This window comes from Canis lupus, chromosome 23, assembly GCF_011100685.1.
Source record: "Canis lupus familiaris isolate Mischka breed German Shepherd chromosome 23, alternate assembly UU_Cfam_GSD_1.0, whole genome shotgun sequence".
Classification (NCBI taxonomy): domain Eukaryota; kingdom Metazoa; phylum Chordata; class Mammalia; order Carnivora; family Canidae; genus Canis; species Canis lupus.
In genome coordinates this window covers 7,960,909-7,984,254 of record NC_049244.1, presented here as the reverse complement: position 1 = coordinate 7,984,254, position 23,346 = coordinate 7,960,909, and the positions used below count along the sequence as shown (strand labels likewise).

Here is a 23,346-nt window from a genome sequence, read left to right as displayed (position 1 = left end):
ATGGCAGAGGTTGCCAGCTGTCTATCCTGTGGAGTCACAGTGGGGAGTCGGGGCATTCTGTGCATTGCAGAGGAATTCTGTAATGAGCCAAGGCCTGGTGGAAACTTGTAGCCAAGTGAAAGAGTGGGGTAAGCACAGTCTGGCTGAGGGTGTAGTGAGGGGCCAGAGGAGTAGGACGGCCTGGGGGATGGTGGTGACAACAGGGCTGGGAGGAGCTGGGAGGCGGGGTAGGGGTGAGGGCAGAGCTTGTGGCTGTAGTAGCTCCAGGCCCCCACTTTGCCCATGAGACTTCTTGATGCCAGGGAATGGGTACAGCCTGTGGTCCTCAGTCTCCTTGGGAATAGTACTTGGAAAGCAAGCTTTGCTCTATGCAAACAGCAGGAGACTGATTTGGGAACTCTGATGTTGATGCCTCTGGCAGACAGGAAGGTCCTGGGCCCAGATGCCAGCGTCCAGGCCCGCGTCCGCGTGCAAGTAACCAAGAATAGGCCCATTGGGACCTGCACAGCCTATCCTGGATTACTTGAACGAGGCCACGGCCTTCGCCAGGGCCTTGGTCCTCCTCTTGGCGCCTGTGGCTTCATTCCCTCAGGAGAGAGAGTTTCTGACCCCAGCCCTGGGGCCCTGGAGTATCTATTGCCATATGAATCAGCACAATCTCGAGGGAGGCTAGGGGTAGCTGGAGTGGCTCCTTTGAGAATGGGCTGGCCATAGCAGGTCAGGCCCGGAAGGTCATGCTTGCAGTTGCAGGTAAGAAGGATTAATTTCTCTCCTAATTCTTGTCATGCCAGTAGGCAGCCTCTCTTTTGTCTCACTACTTTGTAGCAGAAGCCAAGATAATAAATGAAGCCCTAACTGCTTCTTAGATGCTGAGTTAATTCAGCTGATGCTTTTGCAAATGTTAAATGCCCAAGTGCCTGCCTTTTGGCTCCCCGGTGGCTTTTAAAAGCATGAAGTGTGGAGACACTAGGGACAAAGTTGCCTTTCTCAGTACTGGCTTCCTGGCAAGACCGTCTGGGAGAGGAGGGAAGGGACCAGAGCATCAGGAAAAGAGACATGGGCCAGGAGGCAAAAGACTGGAAGTCTCATATTAATTTTTCCCATTATATGACCTTGAACCAACCCTTTCTCTGGCTAAGACTTCGTTTCCCCATTTGGATAATGAGGTGGCAGGGCCAGCTGATTTCCAAGGTGTCACCAATTCTGACATCCCCATACTCAAGGGCCAAAGAGACGACTGGCATCATTAAGGAAAGACATTTCTTTTGGCTCAAGCACAAGAGAGATTTTCCTTCCTGGGATAGAAACACATCAGGTCAGAGACTCTTCCCTGAAGACCCTGGGGTTGACAAGGAAGATGGTCAGACCATCCCTGTGGAAAACCTGACAAAACCCCCTCTGCTCCTTAACCTCCAAGGCTACTTTTCCTACAATGTTCCAATATGTTCATAAATGAAGCTATTCCTGGAGAAGTGTCATGCAGATGAGAAAAAAATATCAGAGCAAAGATGCATGCCAATTAACTAGGGCATCTTTATTCAAATTTGTCTCCTGATCCAAAAACACATCTTTCCCCCTTCATCCTTTGGGTTGGGATTTTGCTAAAGATTCATTAGAGAACATGAAACAGGAGCGACAAGATCAGTCTGGAGTGGCTGGCATTGGAAATGGACATCTCTTCCCAAGATGCCACCATTAGTGGGTGACTTGTGGCATTTTTCTGTTGCCTGCTAGGAGAGTAGCCGAAAGCATTTACAATGAGGAAGTTAATTAGATCATCAAGCTAGGCCAGTGGGGGATATGGAAACTTCTAAAAGTCTGAATCAAATCAAAGAACTATTTGAACTTGCAACCACATCTAATATCTACAAATAGATTTTAGCTTCCCTTAAAAACTCGGTGTAGAAGACATTCATCTTAGTGGGAAAAAAACCAGAAAACCATTGTATTGATTTTACAAAGCCGGCTCCCTTTTGATTCAGTCATAAAATTATTGATGAAATGGGAATTTAGAAATAAGTTTATAGGAAATGTAATTACTAAAATAATGTTAATTGCAACACAAGTTGAGCTTTGATTTCTTACCTGATGTATAGTTCCATCGATTTCAACCGGAACAATAAAATCAGCATTACTAATAGGCTAGAGAGAAAATAAATTATAATTAATAAATCTGAAAGAACAAAATAAAATTGGAACTTCAATAAGAAAAAAGCTGTCTGGGCCAATGTTTTTATTATTGGAAAAAAACAGTTCAGGCAAAGGATGTTGAAGTATGCTTTGGTTCCTTAAAATAAACACAAACAGGAAAGTGCATTTTTTTTTCCTATTCTGAATACTGTTACATCTTCAGCACCTTGGTCCAACCTTTCTATCATTTTCCTGGCCTAAATGACAAAAGGTAGGGAAGCCTACCCAGGGAATGGGTCTTCCCAGTAACCCCAGCTCTTGCCTAGAGCCCTGACAGGATGATGTGGAACCACTGCTGGCCACTAGGGGGAGGAGGTGAGAACCCAATGGTCCCAGAGAACCGTGCTACTTGGGGGAAAATGATTTGTATGGGACCGACAGATGCAGGCTGCCCTGTGATGGGCTGCTCAGCAGGAGATGTTAAGCACATGGACACAAAGCAGGGCCACAGACATGTGGGGTGAAGTAAGAGGCCACAGGCCAGGACCTCAGGCAGGCTCCTTCCCTCTGGACCTTGGTTTCTCCTCTCTACCACAGTTACAGTACTGGGTCTGATGAGTGACCCATGGCTCCATCAGTCCTGAGCATCAGTGATTTCAGCCTTGCTGGGGACCAGCTCCTGCTCTGAGCAGCCCACTCTAGATTGCTACTGCTCTGCTCTAGGTAACACAATGCACTCCCACAAACTTCAGTGTATTTAACAACATCAATGACAACATTAATGACACTTAAAGTCCAAATACAATTCTTTGATAGCCCTTGTGCAAGTCAATGCTGGGCTTACATACAGTGCTAAATGCAATTACACAAACAAGGTGGAAACTACTCAAATGAGAATCAATTACCCTAGGATAGGGAGGAGAGCATGTATGTGGGGGCCACTGGGCAGGGTTGCAGAGAGGGGTGTGTGGTAGAGAGTCTCTGGTTAGAATATGAACTGGGATCTGTCTTTAAGCCCATCACTGTACACACACACATCATTCTTTGATAAGCAGACTGAAAATACATAGAAAATACTAGATTGCAGAACCATTCCTAAGTACTCAGTAGAGCACCTGAGCCTTAAGATTACAGTTTATTCACTCCTGTGGTTGGAAGGTCAAGGATGAATTCAGTATTTTACAATTCCACAACTGAAATAGAATATCATGCTAAGAAACCCCACAAGATTGAGGGAAGAAACTCCAGCAAGGCATTAGTAGATTGTGAAATTGTATTCCATAAGGTATATTAAAAGAGAAAAAGCCATTACCCAACTCAGAGCAAGCCTGAGCCTCCATCTCTTCTCACATGCTGGTGTAAAGGAGGCTGTGCCAAGCCATAGTTCTTAGCCTGGGTCCGAGAGCCTCTGAATTATACACCTGTATATTTTCTTTTCTTTTCTTTCTTTCTTTTTAAAGATTTTATTTATTTATTCATGAGAGAGAGAGAGAGAGAGAGAGAGAAAGAGAGAGAGAGATAAAGGCAGAGACATAGGCAGAAGCTCAAGTATCATGCCCTGAGCTGAAGACAGACGCTCAACCACTGAGCCACCCAGGCATCCCCATACATTTTCAAGGAGTGAGGTTCACAGATTTTGGATTTTCAAAGGCCTCTGAAATGCCCCGAATGCTAAAAACCATACATTTAATAAAGGTGGTTGTCAGAGGGAAAGTGGGTGAAAGAATGGGTGAAATAAAGGGGATTAAGAGTACATGCATCTTGATGAGCACGGAGAAATGTATAGAATTGTTGACTTATTATGTTGTGTACCTAAAACTAACACTGCTCCACTGGCCAGTTAGACCCCATTCCTCCTTTTACCCTCAGCCCTCAACTCCTCTCCTGTATGTAAAGTATATTTGAGTAAAAAACAAACTGAATACAATAAAGAATAAGCTGCTTGCAAATATAGGCAGGCCAGGGAGGGAAGAAATGAAGACATGCTGTTCACATAAGCTCATATAATGCCTTTGGAGGCAGGAACCCTCTGTGACCTCAGGCTGTCTGGCCAGCATTGCCCATACTCCCAGAGCTGCTTGGGAGCAAGCTGGGTAGGCTGAAATGGCAAATGGCCCCTGCTCCAAAGGGCTTTCCTCCAGAGGAATCTGAAAAGTCCTGAGCAGCTTGCCCACAGGGGAGAAAAGGCTTCCAATGCTGTTCAGAGCTAAGCTGGGATGTAAGGTCATGGCAGCCATGGGACCAATCCTGGAAGGGCCCTCAAGGTGCTGGACAAGGAGGTGGCACTTCCAGGCTTCAGTGGCCAGAGACAGGCCATTTCCCACTGCTAGAGTAAGTGTGGCACCTCCTCCACTCTCCCAAAGGACTCACAGACAATTGCCTGGCCTTGTCCTGGTAAGGAAGGCTTCTGTTCAGGGAGAAGCAGGCTCAAGGAAGGATGCTTCTGACAGAGAGGTCTTCAGGTACATTTGATGGCTCTTCTACTTCCCAATACAATGGTTAAGGAATGGCTATGGTTCATGTGAGACACATACCTCATCATGGCTGGTGCTTTCCATATCTCTTAGCAAAGGAAGGGGAGGAGTTGAGGGCTGAGGGTAAAAGGAGGAATGGGGTCTAACCGGCCAGTGGAGCAGTTTAATCTCCAGAAATACCCCAAGGAAAACAGGACCAAGACCCTCCTTCCTCTCCCCAACATACTAATCCTCTATTTCCAAACCTTTTTTCCAAAGTTGCCTCTTTGAAACAACTTGTTTCATTTCAAAAAATGGAAAGGCGGTTCACAAAGTCATTTCTTAATAGTGTAGCCACAGCTGTTCCTCCACAGATGCTCTCTGGTAATGTGTAATTTTTGCTGTCATTCTAGCAGGGAGGTGGAATGAGGAAGGAGACAGAAGTAAGACTGTGTGACATCACTGCAGCCCCACCCTCTTCAGGAGGAAAGTCACGCAGGTGGATGGATACTCATTTAGTTATGAAGCTAGTAAAAAACCAACCAAAACCCAACCAGCAACCTCCTGTGAAAAAGCTTGAAATACACAGCTGAATCTGTTCAGATGCTGCAACTCTGGAAGTCTTCTTTAGAGTTGGACATCTTTTAAAAACTGCTCTGGGAAATATTCCAAGGTAGCAGGTTGCTTGACAATTTAACAGTGCCTCTCCTGCCCCTCCCAATAAAACATACAGCACTCTTCTAGCTACCTTGACAAATACACAGTGGCGTCTTGGGGGCACTGGTGTATTGATTGCCGCTTGCCACCTGAAAAGTATTTGTAGGGGTTGGAGGCTTAGGGCTAGAGGCTTGAAAAACTCAAATCTCATAAGTAAGACATGTCTAAGTGACACTGGCAGCCCAGCATTTCCTCCAAACTAACCATGTAATATTCAACTACTTCAGTTAATGTTTACCAGAGTTAGTAAGCAACTGTTCTTGAGATTTTTTCATGAACAGTGAAGACATACACCAACAACTACAAAATGTCATCCTTTTTATTCTTCCTTTCCTATACAACTGTGACTGAATCACAAAGATCATGGATTGTTTATGTTGATTTACCTTAAATGAACTGTGCACCAATGTTTCATCTAAGTCAATGACCACACACTTCTTTCCATAGTCAAGCACCGTCACCTCTGGAAGGAGGTATTTAGCTGGTGGCTAAAATGAAAAAAAAAAAAAAAAAAAAAAAAAAAACAGTACTATTACCTTTATGTAAAAGACAAACCAATGCCCTTATTATTGTTATCATATTACGTCTTTGAGGTTATAAATGAGACCAAACACTTAAATTCCTGATTAAGTACATCATGGAATTTTATTAAAAACAATAGGACTAAGTAGTTTGCAATGGAAGTTTTAACAAATACTGGGTCATTGTGTGAATGGTTATTTGAGGGCCTAGGCTTTGGAACCAGACAAGCCAGGGTTTGAATATCAGCTCTGTCTTTTTCTTGGCTCTAAGTTGGAGTAATAATACCTACCATGACAGGTTGTGGGGAAGTACCCAGCATTCCACCTGGCACATATATGGTACCTGCTGCTATTATTAAAATGGGCTATACAAAAATAAATGCTCAATAGCTACTCTAACCACGCAGGCTCATTTCCTGGGGTCCTATTTTGTCTGAAATTCACTGTGGCACACAAGTGTATCTTACAGCTATACTGGAACCACACTGTTTTGTTTGTTTGTTTTAATGACTAACATTTTCAGAAACTTGAAGAGCACCTACAGACCCACCAGCAAAATGCAATCCAAACTGACTTCCAATAATAGGAAACAGAAATAAAAGTGGTTGAGGTAAAGTGCCCTGTCTTGCGTCTGCCCCACTGCAGTATTAATATTGAGCAAGCATGGCACTGTTACCCCTTGGATTCTCAGTATCTGAAAGTTGTTTTAATCTACACGCTATGTGCTAATCAGAAAACATACTATTTATGTCTTTGTACTAGCTGACTCCAATCTTATGTATGATAAAGAGGTTGTAAAGAGCTAATAATCTGCTAGGTATCTTCAGCCAACTTCATTCTTGATTTAGAGTTTTATTTCTTTGGGCCTTGCCTCATTCCAGAAATGATTTGGTTTACTTTGTGGTGTATTCAGTATCCAATGTTAACTAGCTAATTCTCTATCCTGGAAGGTCAAGCTCTGTTCTATTATTTAATGCAAAACAAAACGCAAAAAACTGTGTCTCTAGCCACTGAAGAGCAGACAATTTAGCATGCTAAAACAAACAAGCGAACCCAAAAACAAGAAACAAAAAAATGCAATCAAGAGGTAGTCCCTTTTAAATGGATATTTCCTTTCTTTGGTGGTGGGGGGAACATTAGTCAAGGATCCACAGTTAATTTTGGACGACAGGGTAGGTAAATTTGCAAGTGTGATGATCATCTTGTCTGGGCTGACTGGATGAGGCTGCATGTGGGTATTCTAATTCTATAGGGGCTCTCTCCAGTGAGTGTGGGTATTTCCTTTTGTCCAATATCATCCTGAAGAAAAAGCCTCCATGGATTCCAACTCCCTTGGCTCTAATTAAAGTTCACCAAGCAGTACTCCCTCAGCCAGTACTCCAAGTAGCACTGTGAGGAGATGTGCCTTAGACACGGGGCATGGGGTTTGGGGTCCTAGAAATGACTCTGTCCTTCATTATAAATCAGCAAGCAAGCAGGTTGCTAGAAAAATTAAACTTGCAAGAAGCAGCTTTGTATCAAAAAGTGTTTTGAAAAGGCAGGGCATGATGAGCTCTGTAAGTGAACAGAATAAAGAGGATTTTAGTTACTTCTGTTGTTTGGGCCATACTAGAAAAGCATGCCTGTGCCTAGAATAAAATTAGTTTTAATTTTTTATTACACAATTATATAATAAAAACACATTCTCATTGTAAAGAACCCAGACATGTAACAGACAACTCTTCCCTTTCCCCTGTTCTCCATTCCTCTTCCCAGATTCTCCCCCCTTTTAGTTTCGTATGCATCTGTCCAGGCCTTTCTCAATGCGTTTATATACTAAAACAACACTTTCACTTTATGTAATTGCTAGCCTGGAAAATAAGGCTCTAGAAATTCTATCCCTAGCAGATCTGAAAACATCAAAGATCTGCCAAAAGTGGCTCAGTTATTTTCCAAACCTGAGAATAAAAATTACTTTCTTAGCCTATTTAACCCATACTTTGCAAGCATTCTCTGAGCTAACAGGATGGAAAAGGCCTCACGGTACTACTGGAAGAGAGAAAAGAGGGAGAAAGGTGAGAGTCCTCTTAAGCAAGCTACTGATTTAGCATTTGTGCTGCAGAGAACAAGGCTGGGCTGGGGGCAATAGACAAGAAGGAGGTTCCATTAATCCTCAGCCTGCTTCCTAAATACACACAGCTTCAGAGCTTGGCTTTAGATTAATGCAAATTCTTCAGCCACTGGTAAGAATTCTTCTGGACAGCTCTGTCCTTGGAACATGCAAGGACGCTATATAATTGCAATAGTGCTTTATTATTTCAATTGATCTGTTCAGGTGATGCTTGAATTATTAACTAAAAATGTCCCGAGGCAAATTTTCTCTCAGGCCACCAGAGAACTAGAGAAGAAGAGAAGCACTAGTTATATTAAGAAGAGCCTTTTCTATACAAACCTCTTGCTCCAAAGCACATGGAGGGCATCGCCAGAAGAGTGGAAGAGGTGGGGATAGGGGGCAAAACCATGTGAGGGGAAGGGGGAAGGAAGGAATCTTGGCTTGCCACCCAAGGTATGGGAAGGGCCTTCATTCCAGTTTTCTTCCTTGTAGTAGTAGGTCTGGAATTTCTCATCCTTGGTAGTGAACCCACAGCCATGAACAGTTAACTCTAAGGTTCTTTAGAGTACCCACCCCACTCACTCTCTTTTTGGCATAACAGATGGGGGCCAAGTCTTAGAGTCTGTACACTAGGCTTCCCAAGCCATAGAGTGGAGGGCAGAGATCCCAGGGCTTCTGTGGGAGGGGGCAAAGGAAACTCTAGACTATCTTTAATTACATTCGTTTCTGCTGATGGGTTCTTCATAACATCTGGTGTAAAAAAGTATACTACTGTTTATTGAAAGGCTTAGGCAAATAGCATAGACACCTGTTAGAAAACACATTTCTCTTCTCCCCTTTCAGCACTTTTATGGCTCAGATAGAGGTGAACCTTAGGACGGAGTGAGATTCGTGCAAGAGTGGGCACAGGGGTAGTCGGTTCACAGCCTCAGTAGCATTCCTCTCTGGGACCAAAGCATTTGAGTGACCACCCAGTCTTCAGGGGGTTCTAAACTAGTCTCTCTGCTTTTTTTCTTACCCTTCAATACCTGACCTTTACTGGACAGCCCATGAAGCTTCCAATAAGATGCGTGGAGAGCCCCAAATCCCAGCTTGTGTTTGGGAGACAAACGAGTGGAATGTTTAACATCAAGTCCAGATAAAGATGTCATTTTCAAGAGGGGTACAAAAGCTAGATTAATCAATAAATAGTGTTGAGACAACTGCCCTGCCACTTGGAAAAGGAAATAAAGCTGGATCACTACTTCATGCCTTACATCAACATGAATTCCAGATAGGTCACAGATTTAAATGTAGAGATAAAACCATTAAAATACTAGGAGAAAATATGGCTCACAGTCATAGAGTGGGGAGATCTTTCTAAGTATGACATAAAATTCAGGAGCCATAAGGATAAGATGAACACATCTGCCTATGTAAAATGAAACTTCTTTGTGGCCAAAATTATTATAACCAAGGCTAAAAGACATACCATAAATTTTGGGGGAAAGTCCTAATTTCCTCGAAATTAAAAGATAACACGGTATAACATCCAGAAGAAATGAATAGGGAAGAAGAAAGACATATGGATAATAAACCTGTGAAAAGATGTTCATCTTCATTCATAAAGAAAATGCAAATCAAAGCAATGAACTGATATACCATTCTTTACTTACAGATCAGCAAAGATTCAATATTCAATTATAATTTTTTATAAATTTATTTTTTATTGGTGTTCAATTTGCCAACATAGAGAATAACACCCAGTGCTTATCCCATCAAGTGCCCCCCTCAGTGCCCGTCACCCAGTCACCCCCACCCCCCGCCCACCTCCCTTTCTACCACCCTTAGTTCGTTTCCCAGAGTTAGGAGTCTCTCATGTTCTGTCTCCCTTTCTAATATTTCCCACTCATTTTTTCTCTTTTCCTCTTTATTCTCTTTTACTATTTTTTATATTCCCCAAATGAATGAGACCATATAATGTTTGTCCTTCTCCTATTGACTTATTTCACTCAGCATAATACCCTCCAGTTCCATCCACGTCGAAGCAAATGGTGGGTATTTGTCATTTCTAATGGCTGAGTAATATTCCAGTGTATACATAGACCACATCTTCTTTATCCATTCATCTTTTGATGGACACCGAGGCTCCTTCCACAGTTTGGCTATTGTGGACATTGCTGCTAGAAACATCGGGGTGCAGGTGTCCTGGCATTTCACTGCATCTTTATCTTTGGGGTAAATCCTCAGCAGTGCAATTGCTGGGTCGTAGGGCAGGTCTATTTTTAACTCTTTGAGGAACCTCCACACAGTTTTCCAGAGTGGCTGCACCAGTTCACATTCCCACCAACAGTGCAAGAGGGTTCCCCTTTCTCCACATCCTCTCCAACATTTGTTGTTTCCTGCCTTGTTAATTTTCCCCATTCTCACTGGTGTGAGGTGGTATCTCATCAATTATTATCATTTTTGATAAGGGAATGGGCAATCCCATACACTCCTGGTGAGAGTATAAATTAGGCTTTCAGAGGACAATGTGGCTTTAATCTATCCAAAATGTAATATATATTCTTTGATCTAGTATTTCCACAATTAGGAAGGGATCACAACAAGTACTATAATTCAAGTCCAAAAACATACATACATAGGAATATTCCTAAGAGAAGCATTTGTAACAGCCTAGAAGTAGAAACAAGGCAAATGCCAACAAGGACACATAAAACATTGAGGTAGATCATTACGCTCTAATATTTGGGAAGATGTTCAAGGTATATAGTTTAAAGCAAAAAACATCTTGCAATACTCTCATTTGTGTAAATACAGTTGTGTATAGATTTCTGGAAGGATACATAACACATATTGGAAGTGGTCATTCTAGGGAGTGGGACCATGTTGGGAGATTTTTTTTTTTTACTTTATTCTTTCAGTGTTTTTTAAAACTATGAGCTTGAATCATTGCTTAGTAAAAAATCAAAAGACCAAGGCTGTACATATAAACAGAGTAGAAAGAAAATGAACCAATATGGCTATGGTGGGAAGCAGAGATGAGGGGCTCCAGCTAGAACTACTCTGGGTACCCACCAACTCAGGGGTACCTTTCATCCCAGGGACTGGAAACAGCTTTTATCCCAGAGGCTGGGAACAGCTTTCAGGAGGCTACAGGCTCTGGTTTGGGAACAGCACAAGCCTGGATTTCTGGTCCTATGATACAGTACCACAAGCTCACATAGGCTGCTCTAGCAGGTTCCCCATGATCTAGAAAGGGCAGGGCTACTGTGTTTATGTGACCTGCAGCCTTGACAGGCGGTGCAGATTCTGCAGGGGATCCCAAGGCTAGAATCCTGTGGCTGAGCTGGCCTCCAAATGGACTTGGGTTCAGCTGTGCATGCTAAGCAGGCAGTTGGAAATCACTCTAAGCCCATCAGTAGTAGAACTGCTTTTCTGGAGAATATCATTTAGTGATGCAAGTTACTTTAGTTAGGTTTTGTTTTTCTGCAAGAAATTTCAGAAACTCACAAGAGTTTCTAGAGTCTCATTTCTTAGGAAGGAGTCAGTGGTTTATTGATCTAACACTGCACTAAATTATATAAGGGATCTTTTTCTCTTTGGCTATTTTATTCTGGGATTTTAGAATATGTTGTATTTGTGGGGAAAGGGTCATTTTCCCTGAGTTTTGCCCTGACAAATGCTTGGTTTGGCACTTAATGAACTTTGAGCAAAGCCAGTACCATAGGAGTATCACAGGTAGGGGGAAAGCTACTTTCACCTGTTTAATATAGGTAGCTTTTCAGGAAAAATCTATGTAACTACTATGTATAGTTGAAAGGACACCCCTGGTGTCAATTCCACTAGGTAGCCCGCTCAAATACTGGATAAAAAGTCCTGCTGCCTGATCCATCTTTTTGATTAAAGTTGGTTTACCTGATGAAGCCCAACCTCCAGGCTTGCTGGTAAAGTTAGAACCACTCTACAAACCCCTGAAACTTGTTAATGGAGAATTAAAGTCCTGAGAAAAATGAAATTATCAAAAAGCTGGGGGGAGGGGCAATATATTCCAATTTATAAGTGACACTCATTACCAAATATGGAGTCAACTTGTACTAATGAAATCCATTCCTTTCAATGTAAGATTGCTAGGTCTCCTGGATGTTCCTAGAAAATATGTGGAGAAGTCCAAGGAGAGTTAGACGAACAGATTTGACTCAAACAATCTGAATCAGAGACTCTTTATGAATTAAAGTTATCAATTCATGGACATCTTTTAAAACCTAAATTCTAAAAAATAAATAAATAAATAAATAAATAAATAAATAAATAAATAAATAAATAAATAAAATAAAATAAAATAAAATAAAATAAAATAAAATAAAATAAAATAAAACCTAAATTCTTCTCTAAGGGCACAGAGCTTTTTAAAAGGCCTTGCTTGATATGGACATCTCAAGTGCAAGTTTCTTTGGAGAGTCAGTCTGATTGTTCTCTTTCTTGTTGGCTGGCCTCAGGCTACGTGGCTCTGTTGTCAGAGCAGAAACAGTTGGGGTGGCGTATGTATGTGTATTTATGTGTGTATGTTGGAGGGGTGGGAGGCTGAACACTGGTAGCTACTCCCAAATTCCAGGGCTGAAAAGAGAAGCAGTGGCTCAAGGGAGTGCCCAGCTGAAACAGAGTTAGAGCAAAGCCAGCCTGTGGGAGTGGGAGTAAATCCTGCAATTTCGGGGAATGCAATCGGGGCAATTTTTTTCTCATCTCAGAGCCAGGGCCAAGTTCCCAACACTGCTGAGTAGTCAGAAATGGTCTGCTCACCTGGGACAGGGCTTGCTGAGCCCACCAGGACAGAACCTGCTATACAATCTTATGTCTGGGCAAAAGTATGTTCTCATGGTCTATGGAGTTGGGGCTGAGGTGCTGGGGTGGGGAAGTGTGGCAGGTTGCCTTAGGTTATTAGCTTGGAGGCCCTTTGCAGAAAGAAAGGAAAGGTAAGAATTTGGGTAATAGATACTGGTTGCCCTGCTGTTCCTGAGAAAGGAAACTCTCTGTACAGAACCTCCTGCTCACAGTTTTTAAATGTAACTTCATTTTTTAACAGAATGGAGCTGTTTATACCACATGCCTAAACTCAACATATGCAAGAATGTTTAAAAAAAATCTTTTATATCAGTAGGCCCAAAGATACAAGATTCCATGAATGTGTAAATAAAATTGGATAAATATACATACACTTGGTATGGGAATGACCTGCCTCTGGTCACCCTAAGGAAAAAGAAAAAAGAAATCATTGTCAGGTTTGAAGAGAAGTAAGTAGATCATATACTCAAAAGAAACTTCAAAGCACTCTTGAGTACAGCAGCCCTATGATTTCCTGTTCTCTGTACCTTAGTGGCATTTAATGAACAGGAGGAACCCAAAGATTTTCCAGTTAGGGCACTGGGCTCCACTCTACCTCCCAGATACTCCCTACCTTGACGAACCAGGCTGGGTTCCCGAGGCTCCTTAATCATGTTTATTTAAGTGGTGCCTCCCTTGCTCCCAGGAATTTAATCCTTAATTGAAAAATAAAAACAAAAGCTCATATATTACTTTGAACCATTAATCCCTTTAATAACTGGCTTATTTCTTCTTTTAAGTAGGTTTTTCCCTGAAAAGACTGAGCCTTAAGTCAATACAATATGCAGGGAAAGGAAAACAAGTTTATCAGGTTATAAGGAACCCTCTTATACTGGTTTTCTTCTAGAGGACTGGGCAGAGGGGACAGGCAAGGCTCAAGAAGTTCCCTCTGAGGCCATAGATGTGGAGCTAGCATTCTTTTTAAGGGGAACAGAACCTGTACTCACAGGAAGTATTAAAAAAATTCAGGTCCCAAGGTGGGGCCTCACCCATTCCTCAGCCTCGGAATGCCAGCCATTCCAAACCTGGTTGATGAAACATTTCATTTTAGCATCATGAAGAAATGCTAATAAAATAACACAGTTTTTCCATTATTGCCACTGGGCATTTCCAGTTTCTGGATTTCTTCTTTTTTAAACAGTGGGACTGGAGGCAATGAATAGCAGCATCCTAGTCCTTGATGAAGAGATACACTGTTTCCAGTCTCCCACATATAAGGATTTGTGAACAGTATGTCCATCTTTACTGAGGTGACACACTGGTGACAAAGGTCTCATGGGAAGGGGTCAAATCCGACTGTTGACAGATGCAGGTGGCTGGTACCTTTTGAGTTCTGCTCTGACTCTAAGCACGATTTAGCAACTTCTTGATTAACTGCAGCCCTAGTAACCACCTCTGCAGTGTAGCAGCAACTACTATTTCCTCTCCAGATCATCTTGACTGCTCTTTCCTTTTTCAGGACACTTGGGGCTTGTCTTAAGGATTCTAAACTGTCCTCTGCCATTATTCAAGGCAGAGCTGTGCTGTTCTCCAACATGACGGCAGAATCAAATCAAATTCCAGTTTCTAAGAACTTCCATGGGGAAGTTCATTTCAGAAGCTCTTAAGTAATATTATATCCAACACCTGGATGTAGCAGCCGATCACTGCTCTTGGTGGGGAGACTTTAACCAGAAGCTCACAAGCCTGTTGGACCATTACAGAGTAGTTCTCAATTCTGGAGCTACCAACATTCTGGGCCTGATAACTCTTTGTGTGGGAGCTGTCCTGAGCCTTGTAGGATGCTCGACAGCATCCTTGGCTCTTTTACTCACTGGATGCCAGTACAGTGCCCAGTAGTGGCCATCGAAAATGTCTCCAGACATTGTCAAATGTGCCCTAAGGGGCCAGAATCCTCTCCAAGTGAGAACCACTGCACTGGTGGGATGCTGCAAACCGCCCCTCCACTCAGGTGCATCTTCAGACAAGCTGAGCACATCATTGGTAAAACAAGAGGTAACAGTAAAAACAACTGAAGTGCTTGGCAAAACACAGGCTAGGACCGAAGACACTACTCTGGCCAGGTATTTGGGCTGGAAAATTACCCTGGAAAAGTTTGCATATATGTGTACCTGTGTGCATGGGGTATGCATGTATTTGCGAGTATCCAAGCAATCCCTTTTCTTTGCCCTCTCCCAGAGGTCCCAGAAGTCCTCCATGGTCCTGGCCATTGGGGTCTTCTGGGTGCTGACTTCTTCCTGCCTCTGGCCAAGGCGTCAGACCCATTTATTTGGGGCAACTGGCCTGCAGGTCCAGGTTGTAACTGTGATGGTGGTGACTGCTGCCACTTTAGGCCACTGCTGCGGAAGCATTTCTCCAGGGCAAAGTGAATACGTACGATAGAACCCCAGATGCCACCTGTTGCATTCTGCCCACAGCCTTCCCTCTGCTTCTGACATGCTGAGTTCCAAGAGGAAGGGAGCTGGAGGCCAGCAGTAGGGATGGGCCTAGAATCTGTTTCCACATCTCATGCGCCTGGGCTCTGTGTTCTAGGGGTCCTGACCAAGCTGAATGTGAGGAAGGGCACAAGGTCCTCTTCTAGGCCTCAGTGCCCCACTTTGACGCCGGTTCTTTCTGTGGTGTCTGGTCTTACAGACTGAATAGTCAAGTGTTACGCAAATGATGCATTACTCAGAGTTAAATAGTTAATCTTTTAAAAAGCCATTTTGATAAATGTTAAGTGAAGGAAGTCCCATGAATGAACACTGAATCCAGGTGAGCTCAGTTCTGCCAGAGGAACTGCCTTCAAAGGCCTTTATGCTCTCATATATACAGCCAGCCATTCTAAGAAACCTGCCAGGGGTGCACCACCCTTGTCTCATGGCATTTCATCTAGGCAAATATTATTTTTATTTTATTTTTTAAAATATTTTATTTTTAAGTAATCTCTACACCCATATGTGACTCACAACCCTGAGATAAGAGTCGTACACTCCACTGACTGAGCCAGTCATGCACCCTGGCAAATACTATCTTTATTTATTTTTTTTATTTTTATTTTTTTTAATTTTTTTTATTTATGATAGGCACACAGTGAGAGAGAGAGAGAGAGAGGCAGAGACACAGGCAGAGGGAGAAGCAGGCCCCATGCACCGGGAGCCCGACGTGGGATTCGATCCCGGGTCTCCAGGATCGCGCCCCGGGCCAAAGGCAGGCGCCAAACCGCTGCGCCACCCAGGGATCCCTATCTTTATTTTTTTTTAAAGATTTTATTTATTTATTAGAGAGAGTGAGAGAGAGAGAGAGAGGCAGAGATACAGGCCGAGGGAGAAGCAGGCTCCATGCAGTGAGCCCGACGTGGGACTCGATCCTGGGTCTCCAGGACCACGCCCTGGGCTGAAGGCGGCGCTAAACCGCTGCGCCACCCAGGCTGCCCAAATACTATCTTTAAATAAAACTTTTACTATGATAGCAGTGATTCTTCCCTTATATCCTCTACAAACCTCAGGTACCAACTATGGTCCTTTTGCTAATGATGATTCTCTAAAGCAATGACAGTATGAGGAAAGCTCACTGGGGGAACACATCAGAATCTGGCGCTACAAGCAGGTTTACAATAGAATCTCATCATATAAATTCCACTAATAAATTTTTCCATACCAATGTATAATAAGGATTCATCTGTTAAGGCAAGTCATCTTTCATTATTTTTTCCTAAATTTTCTTACCTATTCTTGGATATTATTTCTTCCACATAAATTTTAAGTCTTATCTAGAAATATAGCAGATCTCTCCATAAATAAGAGCTACCATAGCAATACATTTTCATGATTCTATTTTGGAAGTATTTGGGTTTTCTATGTAAATAATCATGTCTAATGAAAATAAAACTAATTTCCAATCCTTTTCATATTTACACCAAGTGTTTCATTTTCTTGTCTTATTGTATTAGCCAGAAACTGCCAAAGATTTTACTATGTTGTTTGCTGTGTTTATTGTTTAAAGATTTTATTTTTACGTAATACCTACCCCCAACATGGGCCTTGAACCTGCAACCCCGAGACCAAGAGTCATTCCTCTGAGCCAGCCAGATAGATACCCCATATTTTTAGAAGATAGTTTTTAAAAATCATGTTTAAATGGTTTTCTTCTATATATTTGTCTGCACTGTTGTCTGCACAAAGTTTTATGACTATTATACACTTCATGTATCAGACCTATTATTATTAGAAAATGTCCCTCTTTCTCCCATTTAATGTCTTTGACCTTGAATTTTGTTTTGTCTGATATGAATATTGCCACTTTTGCTTTCTTTTTATTTGGTCTTTTTATATTTTGCCCATCTATTTTCTACCTTTTAAAAATCACTGTATATTAGATGTTGGGTCAGAAACTAGTAGCCACCTACTATAATAGTAATTAGCGCTGGTATCCAAATAATTCCAGTTCTCTTCCTAGACAGTTGGTAGGATTGCATTTCCAAGTTCCTTGAAGTTAGGTGTAGTCATACGAACTGCTTTCGCCGTAAGATGTAAGTTACTTCTTAGTGAAAACTTAAAGAGCCAGTGTGACTCACCCTTTTTCCTACTGTGACAAATCAATAATGGAAGCAAGGAGATGAGGCTTTTCTCAAGTCTAGTCTATGAATGAGGATAAAACAGACTAGGTAATCCAATAATGGTAGCTATGAGTTACAGGTGGCTACTGAGCCTGTGCAAGGTAGCTAGTGCAAAGTAAGATGTGCTATGAGTATAAAGTATAAGATTTTGAAGAATTAGTAAGATAAAAAGAATATAAATCTTATCTCACTGATAATTTTTTCTACTGATTACATGTTGAAATAATATTTTGGATATCTTTGGTTAAGTAAAACATATTGTTAAACTTGGTTTCACCTTTTTAAAATTAGTTTTAAAAATAAGGCTACTAGAAAAACATAAATAACATATGTGACTCACATTATCTATTTATTAGCAAGTGCCATAGAGCAGAGAGCTCACATAATCCATGATAAACATGCAGCAGGAGTGAAAAATATACTCTTACTGTTTTAAGCCTCTGAGGTTTGGGGGTTGTTACTACAGCATAATTGAACCCACATTGACTAGTACATCTACTCAGTAGTCATTCTTCCTTTTTCCTTTGTGAAAGTGCTCTGATTCTGTTGAAGGCAGGAATATGCCAGTCTAAATTCTTCCCCTTTCAGGCTTTCTTTGCTGCAGGAGGGTAGATGCGTGACAAAGTTCTGGCCAATCAACATACATAGAAGTCCCCTGGAGTTTTCTGTGAAAGCATTTACTTTCCACAAAAAGGACAGGCATGAGTAATGCTACTCCTCCTTCTCCTCTTCCCTTGAATGTGGATATGCTGTCTGAAGCTTATGACTTTGAGATAATAAACAACAAACATGAGGATGAAGGCAAACATGCCAAAGATGGTGGGGCAGAAAAATGGAGAGACAAGAACAGAACAAACTTGGGTCCCTGATGGCATCATCAGGCACCTAAGCCAATCCCAACAACTGCCAGACTCAGGCCTTTTATGTGAAAATATAATCCCCTATTTGTTTAAGTTATTATTTGTCAGTCTTCTTTTACTTGCTGCCAAAATTGTCCTATCTGATACAGGTCTATTCTTGGAAATAGCATACAGATGAATTTGTCAAGCCAATCTGATATAATCTTGGTCTTTTGTTAGGAGAATTTGGTTCACTAAACTTGGTTTCATGCCTATTCTTTATGTTAGGTTTATTGTTTTGTCTTTTTTTTCTTTTCTTAATTTTGATGGCTTGTTCACATTTCTGCCCATTTCTCCTTTTACTCCTTGTGAATTTTGAGACTCTGTTTTCATTTCTTTTTTTTTAAGATTTATTTATTTATTTGTGTGTGTGTGAGAGAGAGAGAGAGAGAGAGAGAGAGAGAGAGAGAGAGACAGCGCAAGTGAGCAAGCAGGGTGGAGGGGCAGAGGAGGAGGGAGAAAGAGAGAGAATCCCAAGCAGGCTCCATGCTCAGCACAGGCCCAATATGGGGCTCAACTGAAGATCTATTTTCTAATCGTGCTGCTTGTTGCAGTTCTATTCCTAATGCTTGTATTTATTCCTACATTTCCTATAATTACATCATAACAGAATATCAATCTCACCCAGATTTCTTTTTTCCCTTCTTTGAATCATTATGTGTCTGAAAATGTACTTCCTTTGCCTTAATAGATAAATGATATCTTGGCCACACATAGAATTTTTGGTTTGGAATTCTCTCTCAGTAGCCTGTAGATTTTTTTTTTTTCATAGTCTTGTGGCTTTCAATATGGTTGATGAGAAGTCTGGTACTAGCATAACTTTCTTTCTTTTGAAAATATCTTGTTTTGGTAGCTTGCAAGGAGCACATACTTAGATATATGCTGTTGAAATTCTGAAAACGTAAGTGTAACGAGAAGTCTTGCAGAACTCCTGTTACTTGCTATTAGGTCTCCTGGATGCCTCTTCCCACCCCCCTCAATTATTATCTCTATATCTCTGGTCTCAACTATAAGATATCTTTTCTACTTGCTCTTCTAGAACATTAATTCAGTTCTCAGCAGTGACCATCCTCATTCTCCTTTTTCTCAGTTTTTTTAATTTTTTTTACTGAATTTTTAAATTTAGACATCACGGGATTTCTTTTTTATTTTTATTTTTTATTTTATTTTATTTTATTTTATTTTTTTGGGGGGATTTCTTTTTTAAATTCTAAAAGTTACTTTTGTACTCAAAATTCATTTCTCGAAATATCATTTCTTGAGTTGTCTACTAAAGGTCTCTTCAGAGTGCCTGGGTGGCTCAGTAGGTTGGGCATCTGACTTCAGTTCAGGTCATGATCTTGGGGTCCTGGGACCAAGCTGCATTAGGCTTCACATTCAGTGGGGAGTCAGCTTCTCCCTCTTCCTCTGCCCCTCTCCTCACTCATGCTTTCTCTCTCTCTCTCTCTCTCTCTCAAATAAATAAAACCTTAAAACAAAAAGTTCTATCTCTTCCACTAATTCTACCCCAGTAGGAGCCTCATATTCCAGTTTTTCAACTTGGACCTTCTCAGCAGGGGCAAATGAGAGAGCAATGCCAGGCCCCACAAGGAACAATGTTTTCATGGTCCAGCAGAGCCCAAATTGATAAACCACAAGGACATGAAGAAAGTCCCTGCACTAGTGGGCTCCTTTAGGGTACAAGAAGTAAAAGCAACTCAGCTTATCAGTACAGGCCTTCCAAGGACCACACACATTAAGTGGGCAGTGGCCCTTTTCAAGGGGCTTCACAACTCTTGCTGGCTGGTGGACCTCACAAGACTATCTGCTTGAAGTGTCTGTCCTAGAACTCTAAGACAAGCAGGCATTTCCCTCTGTTGGTAGTTCCCTGCTTCTCACCAAGGACTAGAGAGGATGAATCCTGTGCCTGCTCTTTCCACTGGTGATGTCAGGAAAACTAGAGGCCTTAATACACTTTCCAGGTTCTTCAAGCAGGCTCACCTGTGTTTATTCAGAGAGAGAATTTAAATGGCCAGAGCCATGTGCTCAGGTTATCACCTTCCCAGAATCCTTTTCCTTACACTGATATATACTTTTAAAATGATTTATTTTCTAATCCCAGAAGTAATTTAAGCTTATTTGGTGAAAATTGTGAAAAGAAAAAAAAAAAAAAAGAAAGAAAGAAGTAAAACACAGAAAAGGGGAGAAAATCCAATATATGATCCCATCAGTCTGAGATAATCTCTTCATATTTTGGCATATACTATTCTAGTCTTATAGATGCCTGTGTGTGTGTGTGTGTGTGTGTGTGTGTGTATGTGTGCGTATGACTACATGTATACTTGTAAATATACTCCCCTACGAGTTTTTTATCCTGTACATGACATATTGTGAACATTTCCCTATGTCAGTTATATTTATGAAACATTATTTTTAACAGCTGCACATTATTTGATTGCATGGTTATTCTATTAGTTTTTTTATTGTCTATTGTTGCTCATCAGGTTGTTTACAATTCTGCAATATTAAAATCTATGCTGGACAGTACTCTATGGTTCAATCTTTGCACATCTATAATTATGTCAGTAAATAATTGCTAAGGTTTTAAGATTATATTGTCAAATTTCCCTCCAGAAAGGTGTAACCAATTAACATGGCTACCAATAACCCATTTATATCTTCTACCCTCTCCTCTACCCTTCTATCCATGCTACCCTCATCCAAATCCAAATACTATCTTTATAAATATCTTTTAATAATTTGATAGATGGAAAAGGCCATCTCACTGTTTTAGTTTGCATTTCTTTGATTACTAACCATACTGAACATTTTCTCATGTTTATTGACCAATGGTATTTATTTTACAAAATGCTTGCTCACGTCCTTTGGTCACACTATTTGGGACATTAAGTTTGATGGGTTTTGTGTCCTCAATCTCAACTATCTTCAGAATGAATAATCTTCTTTGTCTTTTTTTTAAGGTTTTATTTATTTATTCATGACAGACACAGAGAGAGAGGCAGAGACACAGGCAGAGGGAGAAGCAGGCTTCCCACAGGGAGTCCGATGTGGAACTTGATCCTCGAGTCCCTTCTTTGCCTTTTTCAGTGATTGTTACCTGAAATTCTATTTGAATGAATGCTGCAATCCTGCCTTTTTTTTTTTTCTCTTATACTTGTGTGACATCTTCTTTGCTCATCCTTTTACTTTTAGCTGTTCTAAGTCACTTTGCTTAGGATACGTCCATTAGACAGCATGTGGATAGAGTTTAGTTGTGCTTTTTTTAATATATTGTGAAAATCTGACTTAAATTTTGTATCTGACAGATATAAAAGAACATAAAATAAATCTGTTTGTTATTAAACAAAGTAGTTAAATCCATTTATACTTATTATTAAGTATAAATGGTTTTTTGGTATGCCTCTGTTTTTCCATTTGTCTTCCCATGCCTTTCTCTACTACTGGTTCTTTAGCTTTCCGTTTCATGCAGCAAGACAGAATGTTATAAAAATGTGAAGTGATTCTTATAACTCTCATCAAATATGTGCTTCAGTTGCTAAATGGGAATGACTGAGATATCCTCGGGGAGTGAAGATGACTTTTCAAGCCATTTTAGATCTGTAAGTTAATGGCTGCACACATACTATTACAGACTCTTATTCAGGATGTTCACGAAGGATGGGACAGCTGTACAGCTACTGAGGCTCTGGTGAGTGCACACCTGTCCTCTGGCACTGACCTTCTGAAGCCCACCGTTCTCCTCCACCAGGGGCGGAAGCACGCTGGGGCCGCTGGCGGGCGGGGCCTCCACATTGTAGTCACGGAAGCAGCAGAAGAAGGAGCTGAGGATTCCACGGCTCCTCTGCTTCTTTAAGCTGACGTTGCATTGAGATGCTGGAAAGAGAAACAGCACAATGGCCAACTGCAGCATGTGGTTGTCATGGTTGTCATGCAAGGTAAAAGCCCAAACGTGCAGCTGCCCCCCTAGAGCCCTGATACTAGGAGACCTACTGAGCACGAGAAGAGGAGGGGCCCCAGGAAGTTACTCTAAAGGATTGTTATTCCACATGGGATTCCTAGAGGGCCAACTGGTCGATGGAGTCAGATCCTGCTGGCCAGACAGTATTCCTCTGACCACAGCCCAGTGGGGGCTGCTGGCTCATTAACTGACCCATCCTTAGGGTCGAGCACCATCTGCATTCCTGAACCCAGCAATACGGTCTTCCAACCAAGACTAAGCATGACTTCAAAACAGAGATCCTTTCAGGCAGAAGTCAGACTCTATACTCTCTGAGAAGCATTTCTCTGTGAAGGGTACCAAGAAAGAGTCACTTTGAAACTAGGTTCTTGAACACTCTAACTCCAAGACTAACTTCATTAAGAAATAAGATGTAGAAGGGAATAAGAAGACTCCTTCTTAAACTCTGTGGTTTGTCAAGAAATTGATGGGGGGGCTGGAGTCTTCCATTACATTTAAAATATAATCAGCAGATGTGGGACAGCGAACACGTGCTCTGGCTGGAGCAGGGCTGGCCTGGGAAAAGCCCATCCTCCTGAAATCCAGGGCAATCCTGTGCCGTGGACTCATTTCCCAGCCTGGACTAAGCCACCCAAGGGAGTGATGTTATCCTTTCTGTTATCCATGTCTCAAGACGAGCTGCCACAAGTCAGAAATAAAAGGCAAAAATTAGTATAAGATGAAAAACACACCTTACGGGAGGAGAATGACAACCTGGAGGGCCAGGAGTAGTGCCCGGGAATGCAGCCAGGGCTGTCCCACCACATACCATGTCTGGGCGGGTCAACAGTACTGAGCAGAAGCCACAAAGGGCCCGTGCTCAGGGTTAATGGGAAATTACCAATGTAGGAAATCACTGAGTCCACATGATAACTGTTGGGAGTTTATCTCTTCCCAAAAGCAGTTTTGGCATGATTCCTCTTTTTGTGTGCTTGAGGGATTTGTACAGCACCTTCACTCTCAAGGGATCATAAAACTTCTGCTAAATGTCTTGGGGTACTCTTCTGCCAGCAGCAAAACCAAATGCATTTACACGGAAATTCACATGAAAAAGGACTGAAAAATTTCTTGCCAGCAACC

The 23,346-nt window shown here is 41.7% G+C and overlaps 1 protein-coding gene and 1 non-coding gene across 3 annotated transcripts in view; both read right to left on the bottom strand.

Annotated features, from left to right (window-relative positions):
- CTDSPL (CTD small phosphatase like) overlaps positions 1-23,346 on the bottom strand; it is a 115,293-nt gene that overhangs the window by 13,220 nt on the left and 78,727 nt on the right. Inside the window, exons 2-5 of one of the 2 annotated variants that reach the window (XM_038570411.1) lie at positions 21,988-22,142; positions 13,107-13,139; positions 5,687-5,788; positions 2,086-2,142 (exon numbers count right to left, since the gene is read on the bottom strand). In XM_038570411.1, the coding sequence (XP_038426339.1) occupies positions 2,086-2,142; positions 5,687-5,788; positions 13,107-13,139; positions 21,988-22,142 (347 nt within the window). The remainder of the gene's footprint in view (positions 1-2,085; positions 2,143-5,686; positions 5,789-13,106; positions 13,140-21,987; positions 22,143-23,346) is intronic. The other variant, XM_038570412.1, reaches the window with a different exon arrangement.
- Positions 468-528, bottom strand: MIR26A-1 (microRNA mir-26a-1). Its single transcript, NR_049286.1, has one exon. It is a non-coding gene; the product is annotated as a microRNA mir-26a-1 (primary transcript).